Source organism: Ranitomeya variabilis, chromosome 2 (genome assembly GCF_051348905.1).
Source record: "Ranitomeya variabilis isolate aRanVar5 chromosome 2, aRanVar5.hap1, whole genome shotgun sequence".
NCBI classification, from domain to species: Eukaryota; Metazoa; Chordata; class Amphibia; order Anura; family Dendrobatidae; genus Ranitomeya; species Ranitomeya variabilis.
The window spans coordinates 240,759,604-240,779,210 of NC_135233.1; the positions used below are offsets into that span (position 1 = coordinate 240,759,604).

General features: G+C 42.9%; 1 protein-coding gene across 1 annotated transcript in view; it reads left to right on the top strand.

Moving 5' to 3' along the window:
* Positions 1–18,377, top strand: part of ZBTB34 (zinc finger and BTB domain containing 34) — a 29,919-nt gene extending 11,542 nt beyond the window's left edge. Inside the window, exon 2 of the mRNA XM_077284300.1 lies at positions 11,617–18,377. Coding sequence (XP_077140415.1) covers positions 11,637–13,106 — 1,470 coding nt within the window. The 5' untranslated portion in view covers positions 11,617–11,636 and the 3' untranslated portion in view covers positions 13,107–18,377. The remainder of the gene's footprint in view (positions 1–11,616) is intronic.
* The last annotated feature ends 1,230 nt before the right edge of the window (positions 18,378–19,607 follow it).

Sequence of the window (19,607 nt, forward strand, 5' to 3'; positions counted from 1 at the left end):
TGAGCGGTACATGACCGCTGAACAAGGAAGATGCCGCCGGCTCTCGGAGACCATCTGACAGTGAGACACTGCCAGGGACTGTGCCCGGGAGCAGGTGAGTATATCGGGGGAGGTGAGCATTGTGCAATAGTCACCTTCCTCGTTCCACCGCTGCGCGCTGCTCTGTCTTCCGTCCTCTGGCTGTGACTATTCAGATCAGAGGGCGCGATGACGCGATTAGTGTGCGCGCCGCCCTCTGCCTGAACAGTCAGTGCAGAGGATGGAAGACAGAGCAGCGCATGGAACGAGGAAGGTGACTATCGCTGGTGCCGGGGGCCTGAGCGAAGAGAGGTGAGTATGTGATTTTTTATTTTTTTTTAATCGCAGCAACAGCAAATGGGGCATAATGTGTGGAGCATCTCATGGGGCCATAATGTGTGGAGCATCTCATGGGGCCATAATGTGTGGAGCATCTCATGGGGCCATAATGTGTGGAACATCATATGGGGCCACAATGTATGGAGCATCTCATGGGGCCACAATGTGTGGAGCATTTTATGGGGCCATAATGTGTGGAGCATCTTATGGGGCCATAATGTGTGGAGCATCGTATGGGGCCACAATGTGTGGAGCATCGTATGGGGCCACAATGTGTGGAGCATCTTATGGGTCCATAATGTTTGGAGCATCTTATGGGGCATAATGTGTGGAGTATCTCATGGGTTATAATGTGTGGAGCATCTCATGGGGCCACAATGTATGGAGCATCTCATGGGGCCACAATGTATGGAGCATCTCATGGGGCCTCAATGTATGGAGCATCTTATGGGGCCATAATGTATGGAGTATCTTATGGGGCATAATGTGTGGAGTATCTCATGGGGCATAATGTGTGGAGTATCTCATGGGGCATAATGTGTGGGGCATCTCATGGGGCCACAATGTATGGAGCATCTCATGGGGCCACAATGTATGGAGCATCTATTGGGGCCTCAATGTATGGAGCATCTTATGGGGCCGTAATGTATGGAGTATCTTATGGGGCATAATGTGTTGAGCATCTTATGGGGCATAATGTGTTGAGCATCTTATGGGGCATAATGTGTGGAGCATCTTATGGGGCATAATGTGCGGAGCATCTTATTGGGCCATAATATGTGGAGCATCTTATGGGGCCATTATTAACCTTTGTGCAGCATTATATGGGGCATATTTTAATATGGAGCATTATATGGAGCGTATTTTGTATGGAGCATCTTATGGGGCCCATCATGAACAGTATGAAGCATTATATGGGGCTCCTGATTCAATATGGATATTCAAAAACACTTAAACTACTGATGTCTCAATTAATTTTACTTTTATTGGTATCTATTTTTATTTTTGACATTTACCGGTAGCTGCTGCATTTTCCACCCTAGGCTTATACTCGAGTCATTAAGTTTTCTCAGTTTTTTGTGGCAAAATTAGGGGGGGTCGGCTTATACTCGGGTCGGCTTATACTCGAGTAGTTACGGTATATACTAGATGGTGGCCCGATTCTAACGTGTCGGGTATTCTAGAATATGTATGTATGTATATAGCAGCCACACAGTATATAGCACAGGCCACGTAGTATATAGGAGCCATGTAGTATATAGCAGACAAATACTACGTGGCCTGTGCTATATACTATGTGGCTGCTATATACATACATATTGTAGAATACCCGATGCGCTAATACAGCCCAAACAGTATATAACAGCCCACGCAGTATATAGCAGCCACGCAGTATATAACACAGGTGACGTAGTATATAACACAGCCCACGCAGTATATAACATTGCCCACATAGTATGTAGCGCAGCCCACGCAGTGTGCAGCAGCCCCCACGCAGTGTGCAGCAGCCCCCACGCAGTGTGCAGCAGCCCCCACGCAGTGTGCAGCAGCCCCCACGCAGTGTGCAGCAGCCCCCACGCAGTGTGCAGCAGCCCCCACGCAGTGTGCAGCAGCCCCCACGCAGTGTGCAGCAGCCCCCACGCAGTGTGCAGCAGCCCCCACGCAGTGTGCAGCAGCCCCCACGCAGTGTGCAGCAGCCCCCACGCAGTGTGCAGCAGCCCCCACGCAGTGTGCAGCAGCCCCCACGCAGTGTGCAGCAGCCCCCACGCAGTGTGCAGCAGCCCCCACGCAGTGTGCAGCAGCCCCCACGCAGTGTGCAGCAGCCCCCACGCAGTGTGCAGCAGTGTGGGGCACCATATCCCTGTTAAAAAAAATAATAATAATAATTAAAATAAAAAATAATAATAATAATAATAATAATAATTTTATTTATATAGCGCCAACATATTCCGCAGCGCTTTACAACTTATAGAGGGGACTTCTACAGACAACAGACATTACAGCATAACAGAAATCACAGTTCAAAACAGATACCAGGAGGAATGAGGGCCCTGCTGCTCGCAAGCTTACAATCTATGAGGAAAAGGGGAGACACAAGAGGTGGATGGTAACAATTGCTTTAGTTATTTGGACCAGCCATAGTGTAAGGCTCGGGTTACCGTGGAGACTCACCCTAAGGCTCGGGTGTTCATGTAAAGCTGCATGAACCAGTTAACTGCCTAAGTATGTAACAGTACAGACACAGAGGCTATTAACTGCATAAAGTGTATGAGAACATGATGGAGGAACGTGATTATGTTGTTGTTTTTTATTAATAGGCCACACAGGGATAATTAGGTTAATGCGTTGAGGCGGTAGGCCAATCTGAACAAATGAGTTATATACTCACCCGCAGGGATCCAGCGAAGTCCTGGCAATGCGCGCCCGCCGCCATCTTCCGTTCCCAGGATGCATTGCGAAATTACCCAGAAGACTTAGCGGTCTCGTTAGACCGCTAAGTCTTCTGGGTAATTTCGCAATGGATCTCTGGGAACGGAAGATGGCGGCGGGCGCGAACGCATCGTCCGACGATGGAAGGTGAGAATAGCCGTTTTTTTGTTTTTTTTATTATTATTTTTAACATTACATCTTTTTACTATTGATGCCGCATAGGGAGCATCAATAGTAAAAAGTTGGGGACACACAGGGTTAATAGCAGCGGTAACGGAGTGCATTACCCGCACCATAACGCGGTCCGTTACCGCTGGTATTAACCCCGTGTTTGTGGTGACTGGAGGGGAGTATGCTGGCGCCGGGCAGTGACTGCAGGGGAGTAGGGAGGGACTAATCGGACTGTGCCCGTCGCTGCATAATATGAGAGAGAAAAAACGTGTTGTATACAATCACATCATCTAAAAGGGATAACAAAAGGAAAGTACTAAACCTATGTGCAAAAACTAATAGAATTATAGCAAGCTCTACCTTCCAGCATTAACAAGACCAAAACTGATTTTTATTAGATTAAGGTTACATCCACATACCTCCCTTGGTGAGCTCATATGGGGGCTTATCATGGAATGTGTGAGGTCTTTCAGAATTTGATGAGATATCCAATTTTCAGGATATCTTCGCCCCTATAAATACCTGGCTGACGTTATCGTTGTCATGTTTCCTATCACAATTTTACCTTTCTATAGAGATGGCACATGGCATGGATAGCATCATCCATCTTTTTCGATATTAATAAGTTGGAGGCATTCGGCTAGCCTAACAATTATGTGAATGAATGTGTTATGTTTGTCCCTTCGCTATGCCACCAAAAATATGTCTCGCATAAATATCGGATCAATGCAAAGCCCAATATTCAACAGTGGTTCCAGAGATAGAGATAATTCCTTTGAACAGAGGAAGCCTATGTTCTTCTCTGCCTCTGAGTATACGAATCCCAGACTTGCTGATTCTCAGCAGATCCCTTTTGTAATTACGTATTCACGGCAGGAGGTCCTACTTCAATGGAGGTTGAAGTGTTCGCTCTTTCTGACTTCCCCAGTTATAATTAAACCCATATGTTGAATGTAAGGGTGATATGTAACCTCTCCAGAGATGTCTTCATGGATTTTACAATTTTTCTGTATGTCACCTCCCCCTTTTAGAGGTGGTATGGGAGACTGACTTACAAATCATCTCCCAAGCCCCTCTTACAGCACAACCTCCCTGGATCCCACAATACCCTTTCCTTCTTGGACTTAGTGATGGGCTTCTATGGGTAGCTGAGTCTGAAACTCCTGGTTTCAGGTAGCCAGAAGTGACGTTATGGCCCTAACTTTATGGAAACCCTCCGGGACCTGTTTTGAGTCAGTAACTGGTCCTGTTATCTCACTGAATGATGAGGAGCCAGAAGGCAGTGTTGTTACCGGTGTTCTGGGAACTCCTACTGCGGATAACAGCTATGTTGGCTGTCTCCGCGAGGGATAACAACACTTTCCCGGTCCTGACAGGCTGTGGGTACCACTTTTCCATCACCCTCACAGGCTGTAGGTAACATTCTTCCCTCAGACAAGCTGTGGGACTCACTTTCTCGCAACCATGACAGTCTGTGGGTAATGCTCTTTCCCATCACCCTGACAGGTGGTGAGTAATGCTTTCCCATCACCCTGACAGTCCCTGCCTTCCCTGATACTTCAGGAGCAGTGCTAATAATGGGATCGCTACTGCAGGCCATGTCACAGTCCTTTGGGACACTGGTCAGCTGCACTTAACCACCTACTTCATGATCCCTGTGCCTACTCCCATTACCCAGCGCACTGATGCTCTCTCCTTTTAGGGGATCCTCAGCAACATCACCCACATCATTACATAGCTGATTTTTCCTGTACAATGAAACACATTATCATCATGTATAACATTGAAATCCACATTATCGACATTTGAATCAGATGAAATGCCAGATCTGGGAGGTTTGTTGGAAGCATATTGAGCGATCAACTGTCCCAGATCAGTCCCCAATAAAACATGTGGGGAGATTCTCGGAAGCCCTCACTTTACTCAACCCCCTCCCGGCACCCCAGTCTAGGAAAGCCCGGGCCATTGGTAAAGGTCATCGAACACTTCCGGTGACAGAGTCTTCCCATGGATATGTTCTTCAAGGAACACAAATTCAGGGTGGATGAGGGTTCGTTCTCCACCGGTGTCCTTGAGCCCTACAGTTACTGTCTCCCACAGGAATAGGTTGCAAGCTTTTATGGTCCCTCCCAACCGTCCCACCCACAAAAAAGGACTGCCAGATCAGGCCCCTGGGCCTCTGATGTGGAGTTTATCCTCTGTCTGTCTGGGCATTTGATGCTATTATGTCAAGGTCAGTCGCAAGTATAGCACTGGTGGAAATCAGATGCAGGTTGGGTGCTTGAACATGGGGCAAGACCGCTCGGGTACCGGCTGGCAGGGGCATTGGTAGAGCAAAACAAGAAAAAAATCCAGCTTCCAAAAATAATCCAATTTATTGAGAGTAAAATGCAAAGTCCAAAAAACGTGGTGAACAAGAGAGTGAGTAGCAGCAGGCTACGCGTTTCGAACAGTGTGTTCTTTTTCAAAGCTTTGAAACTGCACGGTATCTGAGCTTCCCCACAGCACATGCCTAGCAGGTGAGCTGGTTTCATTTTTTTTTTCTTTCTTCAGGGGCATTGGTAGTCTGCTTACCCCCTTTCCTGCTGGCACCTCAGGTTTATGGTTTGTGTCATAGGTATCGGTGGCCTTTGCTCCTCATTTGGCTCTATGTCCTTCACGGACTGTAGCACCGTCACAAGCCAAAGATGAAGAAATTGATCCTACCCCATCAGGTCCTTTAAGCCCTTGAAGGTGGCAACTGATAGTCCCTGGATCAACTGCTCGAATATGATTGAGTCCACCACATAACTGTAGCAGTCGAAGCACTTTGAAGGGTCCTGAACTTTTTTCGGGACGCTTCAGGATTCTGTTGATATTTCTTAATCAGGTCCTGTTTAATGGCCTCAAATTTTCCATCTTGTTCTTGAGGGAGGGCAGCGAACACCTCCAGAACTTTTGACTCATAGCCCTGGGGTTAACTATTGAGCCCACTGGTCATCAGGCAACTGGTACTGTCTGGAGACCTTTTCACACTGCTTCAAAAATGTGTCCAGGTCCTTGTCCATGACAGGAAAATGCTCAGTATGGGGTGTAAGTGTGTTGGCATTACTAGACTCGCTATTCAGTGGGATATTGTTCCTTCCTGGAGTCAGATTAACGCCAGCTGGTGGTCTCTCTCAGCTTGTCGCTCTCGCTCGCCTTGGGCCTGTCTCTCAGCTAATTCACGGTTTGCGTTATTGTAGCACAAGCTGCATCCACATTTGAGTTATATCATCCCATTTGCTGCTGAATGAATGGCAAGCAAGAGTCCATTCCACTCTGGGAGCTATGGCTGCTGCTGGCCCTCTGTCAGACAGTTTTGGAACCGGATCCACAACTGGGGCAACCTGGTGCTCCATTGGTCTTGGGCTCTGATGCCACATTGTGTTGGTACCTTGCATCATCCTCAACCATTTGGTTTTGTCTTTTTTTTTATTTATTTTTTAATTGGTTTTGTCTGACCAATAAAGACCTCGTTTATCGCTTAAACTGATCAGCACAACTTTCTCGTTCTTATAAGCAGCTGTCATCTTAGCAGTCACTCGCCAAATAAAAGATAGAACAGAAAAAAGGAGGAGGCAAGGTTGTAATTGCTACACATACAGTTTTGTCCCAGGTTTACTTAAATACTGGGTCTGATCCACAAAAGTCCTCACAGAATCCTTGCAGGGATCATTCAGGTTTTTGACAGGAATGATTGCTCTAACCGGATCACTAATGCTCTCTGATCCCACCACTTGCCACCAATTTGTCAGGAAGAACACCAAAGAGATTACGCAAAACCCACCGCTGCCACCAACTTGTCAGGGAGTGCAACTCCATCCTGGTACGGTCACTGCCATCTCCACAGTAACAAGAGGGACTACTAGCTACCCAGGGCTGTGGAGTCTGAGTCAGTGTCCATTATGGTGGAGTTGGAGTCGGTATAAAATGGACCCACTCCGACTCCTAAAATATATATATAAAAAAAAATTGGGCTTAGTAGTTCAGTGCAGGGTGTGCTATAAGTGTTTTCATAATAATTTGGAAAAGTTCTGAAAAGTTCTGTTCCTGATTTAAGGATCTGGGCTTTTAGTTGAGATGAATCTGTGCTGCACTTCATGTACATGTTCAGTAGTGACCAGCGCTGTGGAGTCGGAGTGAGGGAAATTGAGGCGTCTTGAGTCGGTGGTTTGGCTTACCGACTCCACAGTTCTACAGCTGCCGCCATCAGTCGTTTATACAGGTTAATTGGTCACCCGTTACAGGTAGTGTATGTCATCAGGGGTATGGTTTACAGAGCTATTAATTTTTATAATTTAATCTGCAAAGATAGGCAATTTTTTTTAAAAAAAGAAAAAAATGAAAAACAAAATGCAGGAACAGGTAATTACAATGGAGGTTGAAGTGTCCGCTCTTTCTCACATCTCCAGATATAATTAATCATATATGTTCAATGTGAGGATATGTCCCCTCTCCAGAGATGTCTTTATGAATTTTATTTTTGCTCTAGGACATTGATATATTCTGTTATTTGGCTCACAGTTGAATATCTTGTTTGGTAGTATTAGTGTACGGAAATGGTTACGCTCGTTAAATGGGATCAGTAGATGGTTCAACCTTTCATCAGCTGTGTCGCCAGCTGACTTCTCACTGCTCCCTGACTGACTTCTTCTACCTGCTTCGATCCCTTAGGGTATGTGTCCATGTTCAGGTTTGCTTCAGGCTTTGGTCAGGATTTTATGCAGGTAAAATCCTGACCAAAAATGCACCTGAGGTCACTGGCAGGTCACCTGCATTGTTCCTGCGTGTTTTGCTCATTGTAGCAACATGCTGCGTTCTGAAAAAACGCAACGCATGTGCATTTTTGCGGGAAAAACGCATGCGTTTTTTAATGCACAGTGGAGACGGGATTTCATTAAATCCCCTCCACTATGCTGTAACATCTGGACGCTGCGTTTTTGACGCTGCGGCTCAGCGCTGCGTCAAAAACACAGCGTTTCCTGAACGTGGACACATACCCTTAGAGTGTCTAGATAGGGAGATACCTCTTGGTCACCTGGACTGAGGCAGGGAGGTGCTGTCTTTGGACCTGCCTTTAAGTAGTCATTCAAGACATACCGTCATTTTCTTCCAGCTTTTCGAAGGTGTTTCAGAGTAATTCATACTTGGCTGCAGTTGCACATCCAGTGACTGATTCATTCTGCCTTGGTTCAGGCAGCATGAATCTGATGACTGGTTCCTTTTTAAAAGGGTTGGCTTATCACAGACAAATCTTTTTGATATGGCAGCCTTCACAAGCTGATTTTGCTGTGTCAAATTGCTGTTGGCTGGTTGTGTTTCTGCAAGAAAATTTAGTGTTTCGTCCATCTATTCTTGGACAATCCTTGTTTACAGGAACCACTGACCCAAGATGGAGAACTCCTTCTCTAATCTCCATTTGCCCAAATATCTTAAAGGGAACATGTCACCCCGTTTTTTCAAGATGAGATAAAAATAGCGTTAAATAGGAGCAGAGCTGTGCTTTACATTAGTGTATTTTTTGTGCCTTTATTCCCCACCTATGCTGCCGAAATACCTTTGTAAAGTCGCCGTTTTGGGCTGTCACTCACGCTGGTCTGGTCATATGGGCGTGGTGACATCGCTGTTTCTCCCCCAGATCTTGCTCAGCTTTCCGTTGGTGGCGTAGTGGTGTGCGCATGCCCAACAGGCGAATCCACTGCGCAGCTGAAGGAAAAGAGTGCGATCTGCGATATTCAGCGGTTTATCGGTGGGCGCGGCCATCTTCCTGAGGCCGCGCGTGCGCAGATGGTAGTGCTCGGCTTCCCGCGGCAATGCGGCGGCCATTTTCCTGAAGCCCCGGGAAGCCGAGCACTACCATCTGCGCACGCGCGGCCTCAGGAAGATGGCCGCGCCCACCGATAAACCGCTGAATAGCGCAGATCGCGCTCTTTTCCTTCAGCTGCGCAGTGGATTCGCCTGTTGGGCATGCGCACACCACTACGCCACCAACGGAAAGATGAGCAAGATCTGGGGGAGAAACAGCGATGTCACCACGCCCATATGACCAGACCAGCGTGAGTGACAGCCCAAAACGGCGACTTTACAAAGGTATTTCGGCAGCATAGGTGGGGAATAAAGGCACAAAAAATACACTAATGTAAAGCACAGCTCTGCCCCTATTTAACGCTATTTTTATCTCATCTTGAAAAAACGGGGTGACAGGTCCCCTTTAACTAAAGGGTTGTGCAGAAAAAAAAAACAAAAAAACGCAACCCACTTTGGGGAGGAGGGATCATCTTGTCGCTCAGTTCTAAATCATACTGCTTGGTAAAGAATGGTTGACTACATAATATGTGAGAGACACTTTGCAGCTGATTGAGGGAGATTGGGGTGAGGGATGTTCCTCTAGAACATTTGTAAGAAAAGTTATTGCTGCTGAATGTTTCATATAAAGAAATGTGCTTCACACTTTGATAGCAGGTAATACCTGGGGTGTGAAGGCTGCGGTAAGCTTTAGTAATATGTACTTTTATATAAAGCATCCTGCAGTGATAGATATGATGCAATTGTATTCTAAGTAGGAGTAGAAGGGAAATTCCACGTATTTCTTATAAATAGTGGCGTTCATTTTATACGGCTTCACTGCTGTAAATATGGCGATCTTCATTCTGTCACTACAGCATTGTTTGTTTCCTACATTTTGCAGAAATCTGTCTTTCCAGGCTTTGAACATAATACGCAGCAGATGAAAATGACTTTTTCAGATCTATGCAAATACATTAATGCAGCGAGAACATCTGAATTTAAATATATTCTCCATGAATATCAATATCTGTTTAGAGAAGCACTGAAAGAAAAAAAATCTCCGTCTCCCACCCTGTTAACCTACTTTACTGCAGAAACCCAAATATTCTTGCACACGTCAGTGGATTTGCAAGCACTCGTCTTAGTTAGAAAATCCCAAGGGCAATTAGTTTTTGTTTAGGGGGAAATAAAAGAAATGTGGAAGAAAAGCCATTGTGCGCTTATTTAACCATTCTCGTGCTGTGCCTTCTGATTGTCACTACGCGCACACACACATGAAGGAATATTAGTCATTAGGCTCAATAACAATATTCTTTATATCAGTGTTGCTGGACGACGGAAATAAGATTCCTCGACTTCTGATTAAGGCTACGTTCACATTTGCGTTGTGCGCCGCAGCGTCGGCGCCGCAACGCACAACGCAAACAAAAACGCAGCAAAACGCATGCACAACGCTGCGTTTTGCGCCGCATGCGTCCTTTTTTTGATTGATTTTGGACGCAGCAAAAATGCAACTTTCTGCGCCCGGACGCAGGCGCCGCAGGGACGCCTGCGGCGCAAAACGCAAGTGCGACGCATGTCCATGCGCCCCCATGTTAAATATAGGGGCGCATGACGCATGCGGCGACGCTGCGGCGCCGACCGCAAATGTGAACGTAGACTTACCGTGGTGTGATATTGCGTTATCCGCTGAATCTTGTAATTGTGCCACCACCAATCTGCCTGATAATTTTCTGGATGATAAGTGGCTTCAATTCCGTCTGGTTAGCGCTCCATACACTGCAGCTTCTGAACATTGCTGTATCTACATTGCAAAAAAGAGTCCATAGGTCAGCAGATATGTCATGCTTCTTCTATGTGTTGGCACTTGCAAAAAATAAAAAATAAATCTGAAAAAGCTCTGGGGCGTGGCAGGAAAACGTTAAATAGTCGAATAGCACAGCTGCAATAAGCATGACATCTACAGAGTAGAATTTCAGATAATTGAGTACTACATTGATCACTAGTGCGGTGAGGACTTGGTGTCCCGTACAATCATGGGGCCCCCAATGTTCAGATCTTCATCACCTATCTGGTGGACAAGTACTAAACATTGATTGTAGTGAAAACCTTTAAAAAAATGCTTGTACATTTTCCATAGCTGAAAAGTTAGAAAGTGTGTGTCTTTTATTATGGTTAGTAACCATTGTGAAAATAGCAAGATTTCAGGGTTTTGTTTTTTCTTTAAATATGGACAATGAACTTTTCCAAAAATACATTGAACGTAAATTAAATGGGTTGTTCAGGTCTGGGATGAACCCGATCTGATTGGTAGACTATTGAATCTTCACAGCATGCACACCACACGCTGTCAGGATTTTCCGGTGCCGGCGGCGAGAGCAGGCGATCATGACGTGACCACAAATGTATTCAATTTTCATACAAGTGGTTACTTGCGGACTAGTCTTCGGTCTCACTCAGTTCACTTGTGTTCAATTGGCGATGATACGTCTAGTCGGAATGTAGCCAGAAGTATGCAGCAACTGACAGTGTGCGGTGCACACACTGTGAGATTTCAGAAGCCTGCAGTCACATATTGATTGCAGACTTTCATCCCAAACTGAGACAACCTCTTTTAGACAGTCACTTTCTGATTGCACACTTTCTGTAGAGTTCTTGTCTTATGTTTACTTTTTGCAAGGTGATGTTAACCCGGCTGCGTGACCCCTTTTAAGAGAGACCGCTTTTTTTGAGGCTTGTGAAAACCTTTTTGCATCTGTTTAGTGGTAGTAAGCATGTATTTCTTATCTATATACTGGTTCAGTTCTGTACTTTAATGAAGAGTAACGTTTTGCTTTTTGTCATTTTTAGAAACTTGTGCAGCAGACAAGATGGACAGCAACAGCTTCATCCAGTTTGAGGTGCCGGAGTACAGTAGTACAGTCCTAAGCCAGCTCAATGAGCTTCGGCTGCAGGGGAAATTGTGCGACATAATCGTCCACATCCAAGGTCAACCTTTCCGCGCCCACAAGGCAGTCCTTGCTGCCAGCTCTCCATATTTCCGTGACCATTCAGCTCTAAGTACCATGAGTGGCTTAACGATATCGGTTATCAAAAATCCTAATGTTTTTGAACAATTACTGTCATTTTGCTACACTGGAAGAATGTCCGTACAGCTGAAGGATGTCGTGAGCTTCCTAACTGCAGCCAGCTTTCTCCAAATGCAATGTGTCATTGACAAGTGCACTCAAATTCTAGAGAGCATCCACTCAAAAATTAACGTTGTAGAAGTAGGCGGAGAAGATGATCAAAATAACCATAATGGTATCAAGGATGATAGCTACTTTGCAAACCCCGTGGATATATCTCCACCATACAGCGGGCATGTGCGACAGTCAATTGTAAGTAATGAATTAAAGATGGATGGTATGGCCAGCAAAAGTCTAAAAATCCGTCCTCAAGAAGAGGGGCAGTCAGACAGGGGCAGCAGTGGAAGCAATTCAGAACATGAAATTCAGATAGAGGGAGAAGCCGAACACGGCGACACAGCAAGAGAGAGTCAAATAACAGAAGTCAAAGTCAAAACCGAAAAGTCGGATCGGCCAAGCTGTTCCGATAGCTCCTCACTCGGTGATGACGGCTACCACACTGAAATGGTTGATGGAGAGCAAGTGGTGACATTGAATGTAGGTTCCTACGGGTCTGTTTTGCAACATGCATATTCGTTTTCACAAGCTGCTTCCCAAAATGCCAACATATCCGAGCCCTATGGAAGCTTAAGCAACTCTAGTCCTTCCAGGTCCATGCTTAGCTGCTATCGAGGGGGCCGGGTGCGCCCAAAGCGAGCATCAAACCTAACAAGCGAGGTGCCAAACGTCATCCAAAGTTCTGAAAATGAAACTGTCGTGAGCACGCCAGCTTACGAGAGCAGCCCACGCGAAAGGTCAAATCGAGGCTACTGGCATCCCTACAATGAGAGACTCATCTGTATCTACTGCGGCAAGACTTTTAACCAGAAGGGGAGTCTTGACCGTCACATGCGTCTTCATATGGGCATCACACCTTTTGTATGCAAGTATTGTGGCAAGAAATACACACGCAAAGACCAACTGGAATACCATATACGGGGGCATACGGATGACAAGCCTTTCCGGTGTGAAGTGTGTGGCAAATGCTTCCCTTTCCAGGGCACTCTCAATCAGCATTTACGGAAAAACCACCCAGGGGTTGCCGAGGTGAGAAACCGAATGGAATCGCCAGAGAGAACAGAGGCTTTCGTAGACCAAAGTGATGTTTCAGTATCAGAAGTGAACATGGACTCGAATATTGAGATTCACGCAGTCACTACCACACCCGAATAACTACACGCCGCTGCACACTGTATAAAGCACACAGCGTTAACTAATGCCTATTTTTACTGCTTATTTGGTAATCTCTTTAATACAGCAAATGCTACCCATTTGTCTTTGTGGAATGCTTCTTGATAATGCTGAGACTTTATATAAGATATTTGGGTGATACACTAAATGTATGTTTTACATTGGCAATTTTTTTTGCTTTTTTAAGGAGACAGGGTACATTTGCACTCCTGAAGAAGCATATAGTTAGAGGTGAAAAGTGGAAATTTTCATTTCTTCCTTTTGTGAATTCTATTTTATTGTAATGAAAGTGTTTTATCAAGAAATTCTATCTATAAAGCTTTGATTTTTTTTTTCTCTCAATTAGCTTCGCTACTAGGTTTAATTGAGAACCGGAGATTTTGTCCCGTAGGAACAATTCGATTTACTGAAATCTACTGTAACTTTTTTTCAGTAAACTTGTTTATCTCCCAATTTATTTTGTGTGGAAGTTCACCTTGGCTATGGACTGCATTACTCTGTCCTGACATAGAGGCATACATGTTGGGGGAAAAAAAGTGTTTGCAGCAAATCCTTATGGTACAGTGCATTTACTTTTTTTAGGGTCTCAAGGTTTTAACACTTCCTTTTCTTTGTTCTTTTTTTACCCAAATTATACACTTTTATGTTTGCATTTTTGCCTTTAATAATTTTCCACGGAGCAAAGTAGCCAACGTGCCTAAACAATTTTTTTTTTCAATTGAATGCAAGGCTACTAAATATATATTTGACAAACTTTGTAAGTCTGCAGTAATTTGTATATTCCATAGTCTAGATCTCTGCATATTTTCCTTTTGATAATAAGCTCAAACCCAAAACAATTCTTGGAGCCCCTGAATTGATTTGATAAAAGGGCCCCAGAGGGTGCTGTTTTGGGTGTCTCTAAAAAAAAAAAAAAAAAAAATGTAATAGATGATTGAAGTCCAAACTGAAAAACTGCAATTTAGAATTCACCATCTTCTATAATTTTTTTTTTTTTTTTTTAAAGCACAACTGACTTTTTTTTTTCTTTTATTTCACTGCTGGAGTGCTATCACTAATGTCTGTTCTCTGTCTGTAGTACAATGCATGCTAGCTGCGGTCTTCTGCTTTTCTCAGCTCCACTCTGGTCCCGTTCTGCAAACATGTGACCGCAGCTAATGACTTAGGCTGGGTTCACATTACGTTATAGGTGTCCGTTAGACGGACTACGTTATGCCACGGCATAACGCGGTGTAACGTAGTCCTTTAACGCTGCCATTAAGTCCTATGTTGGACGCATCGCTAGCGCACGCCCACAATGGGGTTTGCAGCGTTTCTGGGTTTGTCACTGCTAGCGCAGATAGAGCAATCTGCTAGCTATATCTGCGCTAGCGCAATGACATATCGGCACTTGCGTTAACAGCAGCCCGTTAACGCATGTGTTGAACGGGTTGCTGTTAACGCAATGTGAACCTAGCCTTACAGAAGTCGGAGCTAATGATCACAAGCTCTGAATGTAATTCTATGCGAGCCTGGTTCTCTTTCTCATAGACTTACTTTTGGTAACTGGAGTGATCCGACAGTTCACAACTAGACTACTGAAGCGGTGCGAGAACTGAATATGGCAGATGATGAGTACCGTATATTACAAAGGGCACAGAACATGAGTGGTGCTTTAAGGTAGCATGTTTGTCTCTTGTCACTCAACACAATATAGATGACAAACATCTAGATGGAAATCTCTGAAAGTGTTTCATCCCATCACCTTCAGTCATAGCTGAAATGTTTGGTGCTTTTGTTTTTGTCCTTTTTACTTTTTTTTAAACGTATTTACAGTCTTAAGCGTTTTTACTTAGATCTGAATTAAGCTGCACTGTGCAGTGATTTTCTCTCCAATTTAACCTAAAATAATCCCTATGGTTGAGCATAAGAGACTGTTTATGTATGAATAATACCTCTCTTCCATTTTTCTTCCTTTTGAATTGAGAACTATTGGCATTTTTGGATAAATATGGATATTGCAGATTTGCTTTGTCAATGGTTAATGTTCTCCAAATTTAGTCTTTCTGAAAATAACTAAATACAGATAGGTGCTACATATTTAATTAGTTTACCCTCCAAAAGCAACTGCCATCTCCGACCCTTATTACTTATTTATTTTTATGATTAGTGCCAGTAAAAAAGACTTTGAAATGTATGCACTGTAACACTAGAATTTCTTTCTCCTCAATTCTTATGAATTGAATGTCCAATTATAAGTAATCACAAAGCAAAAAGGAGGCAAACATTTTTTTTCCCCATTAATTTGAAAGTCAAAAATCTACATTCAAGTATGTCTGCCTAGTAACTTTTACATATATTACTACCTTTTTAAAAACATTTCCAGCAGACAGTCTATTATTTTGTAGAGTTTTTTTCATATCGCCACAATTGCTATCCACTACACGGTAGAAACTTTATTCCTTTTATGGTCTTTACAAGTGATGTCATCAATCGGTGCGTGTAAAACGTTAAACACTAGTTACTTTTTTTTTTTACATTTCTTTAGTCAACACTCTCTGAGAGAACTCTTACTATTGGAAACCTGTAAGTTTGTAGGTACTCCTCATGACTTCGTCCTGGTGGTGCTGTTAGACATAGGTCTATTTTTATACATGTGACGACTGCTGATATCAGAATTTCCTTAAACCTCATCTAACCATTAACTTGCTGTATACAGATTTTTTTTTTCTATCCCGCTTATTTTACAATTGTTTTGATCTTATTAAACCGGTGCCATAAAATATATTTTCTTCCAGCCCTTCCCCATTCTCTTTTGTAATATTTGGGATGGTTTAAACAGGGTTAGGAAAGAACAGCAGTAAGTGGATGCTGTCAGACCATTTGGCATTTCCAAACCGTTTTATGTGAAGCCTTTACAGCTGAAGACTGGCTTTTCAGGGAGATTTTTTTTTTGGCTGGGCCTTCTTAGAATTGGCTACAGTATTAACACAATTTTCAAGCCATATTGCAGTACTGTATGCTTTTATTTTTATTAAGATACATTTGACCTTTTTTGCTTGTCAATCGTCTCAATTTTTAGAATTTTTTTTTTTTTTTTTGCTTTGCTGTTATATATCTATAATTATTCTTCATTATTGAGATATGGTCTTTATTGGCTTTGAGGATATATATATATTTTTTTTTAATGGCAACCCGTTACATCAACGTGGTCATGTGACTTTATCCTTAGTACACTTTTTATAAACCCTTCCATTAATCTTTTATACTGCCTCATTCTAGAGTAAATAATGGAATATTAGGACACTTGTATTCTTTTTGCAATATTGTGCCTTGCTGCATAAAAATAAATAGCAGCACGCTTAAGTTTAGTGGTTTTTTTTCTTGTATTTAAATCCATAAAAAAGGCCGCCTCTGAGTAACGGGCACACTAGCTTTTATTATTTTATTTTTTCTTGTATATCATTTTTTTTTTTTACAGTGTTTTAACAGATAAATACCTCTTGGTACATGAATCATTTCTGTACAGTATTACGTTTGGGTACAGTACTGTTACACAACTACTTTACAATAACCACAGGCCTAGGTGAATTTTATAAGTTAGTGATTTTTCAGCGGGACAGTTATTGTTTGAAGCCGCATATCTACTACTTTATGTTGTGTCCATTGAGAGAAATGTGAAAATGGTGATTTTTTTTTTTCTCTCTTCTTGCTCCCTCACAAATGTTTAACCTGTAATGACAGACTGTGAAATCAGATATTTTATACTCTTTTACTATATATAGTTTGTGATTTTTAAAATTTTTAGTTTTCTTAAGCAATTCAATATTCAACATCTTATTACTTCTATGTATATAGGTATACTTTGAGATTAATATTTTTTTTGTAAATACACAATCTAATTTCAGACCTCTGGTCTCGCACTCTCCAGGGCCGTGTAAGGCCTCCGTCAGACTCTTCCTGTTTCTGTGCATCAGCCGCAGCAACGTCACCTCTGTGAAAAGTATGGTTAAACTTGAGCCTGCAGTTCTACTGTAAGCCGAGCTGCTGAATCTGACTTAATAACTTAATAGTTCTGCCTAAAAGAAAAGAATGCAGGCAAAAATAAAAAAAATATATATATAAATATATAATCCAAGGGCTGGGGGATAGAGCTGTATCACAAGCTTTACTTTAAAAGAAGAAAAAAAAAAAAACATTTAATTTTTTTCCTTTTAATTTTTATAAATATATTGACTGTGATATGCTTAGTGTCATTATTTTAAAGGTGGTTTTTTTTTTTTCCAAGTATAAAAAAAAATAAAAAAAAAAAAAACCCGACAGAAAGGGACTCAAATATGCAACCCCTAATCTATTTTCTAAGGGATTCTTGCCCTTTTTATGGTGCTCTTTTGACTGGTCAGGATTATTTATTAAATTTTATATATAAGAATAAAGAAAGTATTTGGAGATTTTACTTGTTGTAAATTCTTTATATAATGTCAGTTAATAAAAACCATATATTTCATATTACTTAGCGACTGAGTAGATGTTCAGTATCAAGTCATTCAGAATATTCAAGGATATGCTGACCTAGGAGGGTTATGAGTTTTTTCCCCCAGCGTTCTTCTATTGTACTTCCATTACCCTCCTGTTGGCTTTAGAATAAATGTGATCATATTAGTAGGAGGGGGATCTAGAGTATTGCATTGTAGATGGTTTGAAGGATGTTGAAACCTGTTTCCTGTCATTTTTTTTTTTGCAAACTTTTCAGAAATTCCGAGTTACAAAAGTCTGTACACCTTACGCTAATTCTTTTTTTTTAAAAATTGACCATTTCATTTGAGGAAATACATTTGTCAGGTGGAATTTAGCAACATTGTTTTGTGATCGAAAACTGATCATGATCTTCTGAAAAGTTGGCATTCTTATTGTTGTTTTTTTGTCTGATTTAATCTCTCCATAGAATAAAAAATAGCCTTAGAAATAGTTTTCAATTTGAGTTTGCTTGACCAGGTTGAATAGCTGTAATAGCCAGTATGGGTTAAAATGCAGGCAGATGTGTTGGCAAAATGAGTGTTCCCTCCATGTTTTTTTGGGTGGGGGAGAGAGTGGAAGGCCTTTACAAAAAACATCTTGTTTTTTAATTAAATCCATTTTTTTTATTGAGAAGCCATGATCTGATGATTTCATACTTGAGTAGATATTTGCAATCTTAAAGGGAACCTATCACCCTGTTTTTTAAAGATTAGATAAAAATAGTGTGAAATAGGGGCAGAGCTGATCTTTACATTAGTGCCTTTTTGGTGCCTTTACACCCCCGTTAGGCTGCCGAAATACCTTTGTGAAGTGGCCGTTTTGTCCTGTCACTCAAGTTGGTCAGGTCGGATGGGCGTGGTCACAGCGCTGTTTCTCCCCCAGAATCCTGCTCATCATTACGTTGGTGGCGTAGTGGTGTGCGCATGTCCAAAGAGAAGATCCACTGCCCAGGAGATTCAAAACAGCGCGGTCTTCGCTATTCGCCGTTTACCGGTGGGCGCGGCCATCTTTCCTTTGGCCGCGCGTGCGCAGATGGAGCGCTCTGCTGCCCGGGGCTTCAGGAAAATGGCCGCCGCGATCTCCATCTGCGCACGCGCGGAATCCCGCGGCCATTTTCCTGAAGCCCCGGGCAGCAGAGCGCTCCATCTGCGCACGCGCGGCCACAGGAAAGATGGCCGCGCCCACCGGTAAACGGCGAATAGCGAAGACCGCGCTGTTTTGAATCTCCTGGGCAGTGGATCTTCTCTTTGGACATGCGCACACCACTACGCCACCAACGTAATGATGAGCCTGATCTGGGGGAGAAACAGCGCTGTGACCACGCCCATCCGACCTGACCAACTTGAGTGACAGGACAAAACGGCCACTTCACAAAGGTATTTCGGCAGCCTAACGGGGGTGTAAAGGCACCAAAAAGGCACTAATGTAAAGCCCAGCTCTGCCCCTATTTCACACTATTTTTATCTAATCTTTAAAAAACGGGGTGATGGGTTCCCTTTAAGTACACAGGGTTTTATTGTGATTGGGATATGATGGTTCTGGACTTAACCAGGCTTCCAAAATTTAGTTGTGCAAGTTTACAAAATTTAGTTTTTGTAAAATGATCTGTGACTTTAAAGAAAATGATTGGATGAAAAAATTAAAAAAATGGGCTATAGAAATGTTGCATACTTAAATTTGGGCTCTTAAAGTAGCAATTAGAGATGGCAATGATCCCTCAACCTTGATATATTTTTTTGCCATTGCTATGTAAGACATTTATGAAGCTTTGGGAATAGCCACAGTTTAAGCCAGATGCATAAAAAAAACCTCCTATTTTAATATGTAACCCTCCTTTAGCCAACAGGGTCAGGAAATGCTTAAATATTCAAAATGACTCCGTATTAACGCCACCTCTCCGGCGATCGTGCTGGCCGCGGTTGGCGTTACCTTGCAATATAAACCAGTAACCTCACAACTCCACACTTCTGTATGAAGTAACACAAG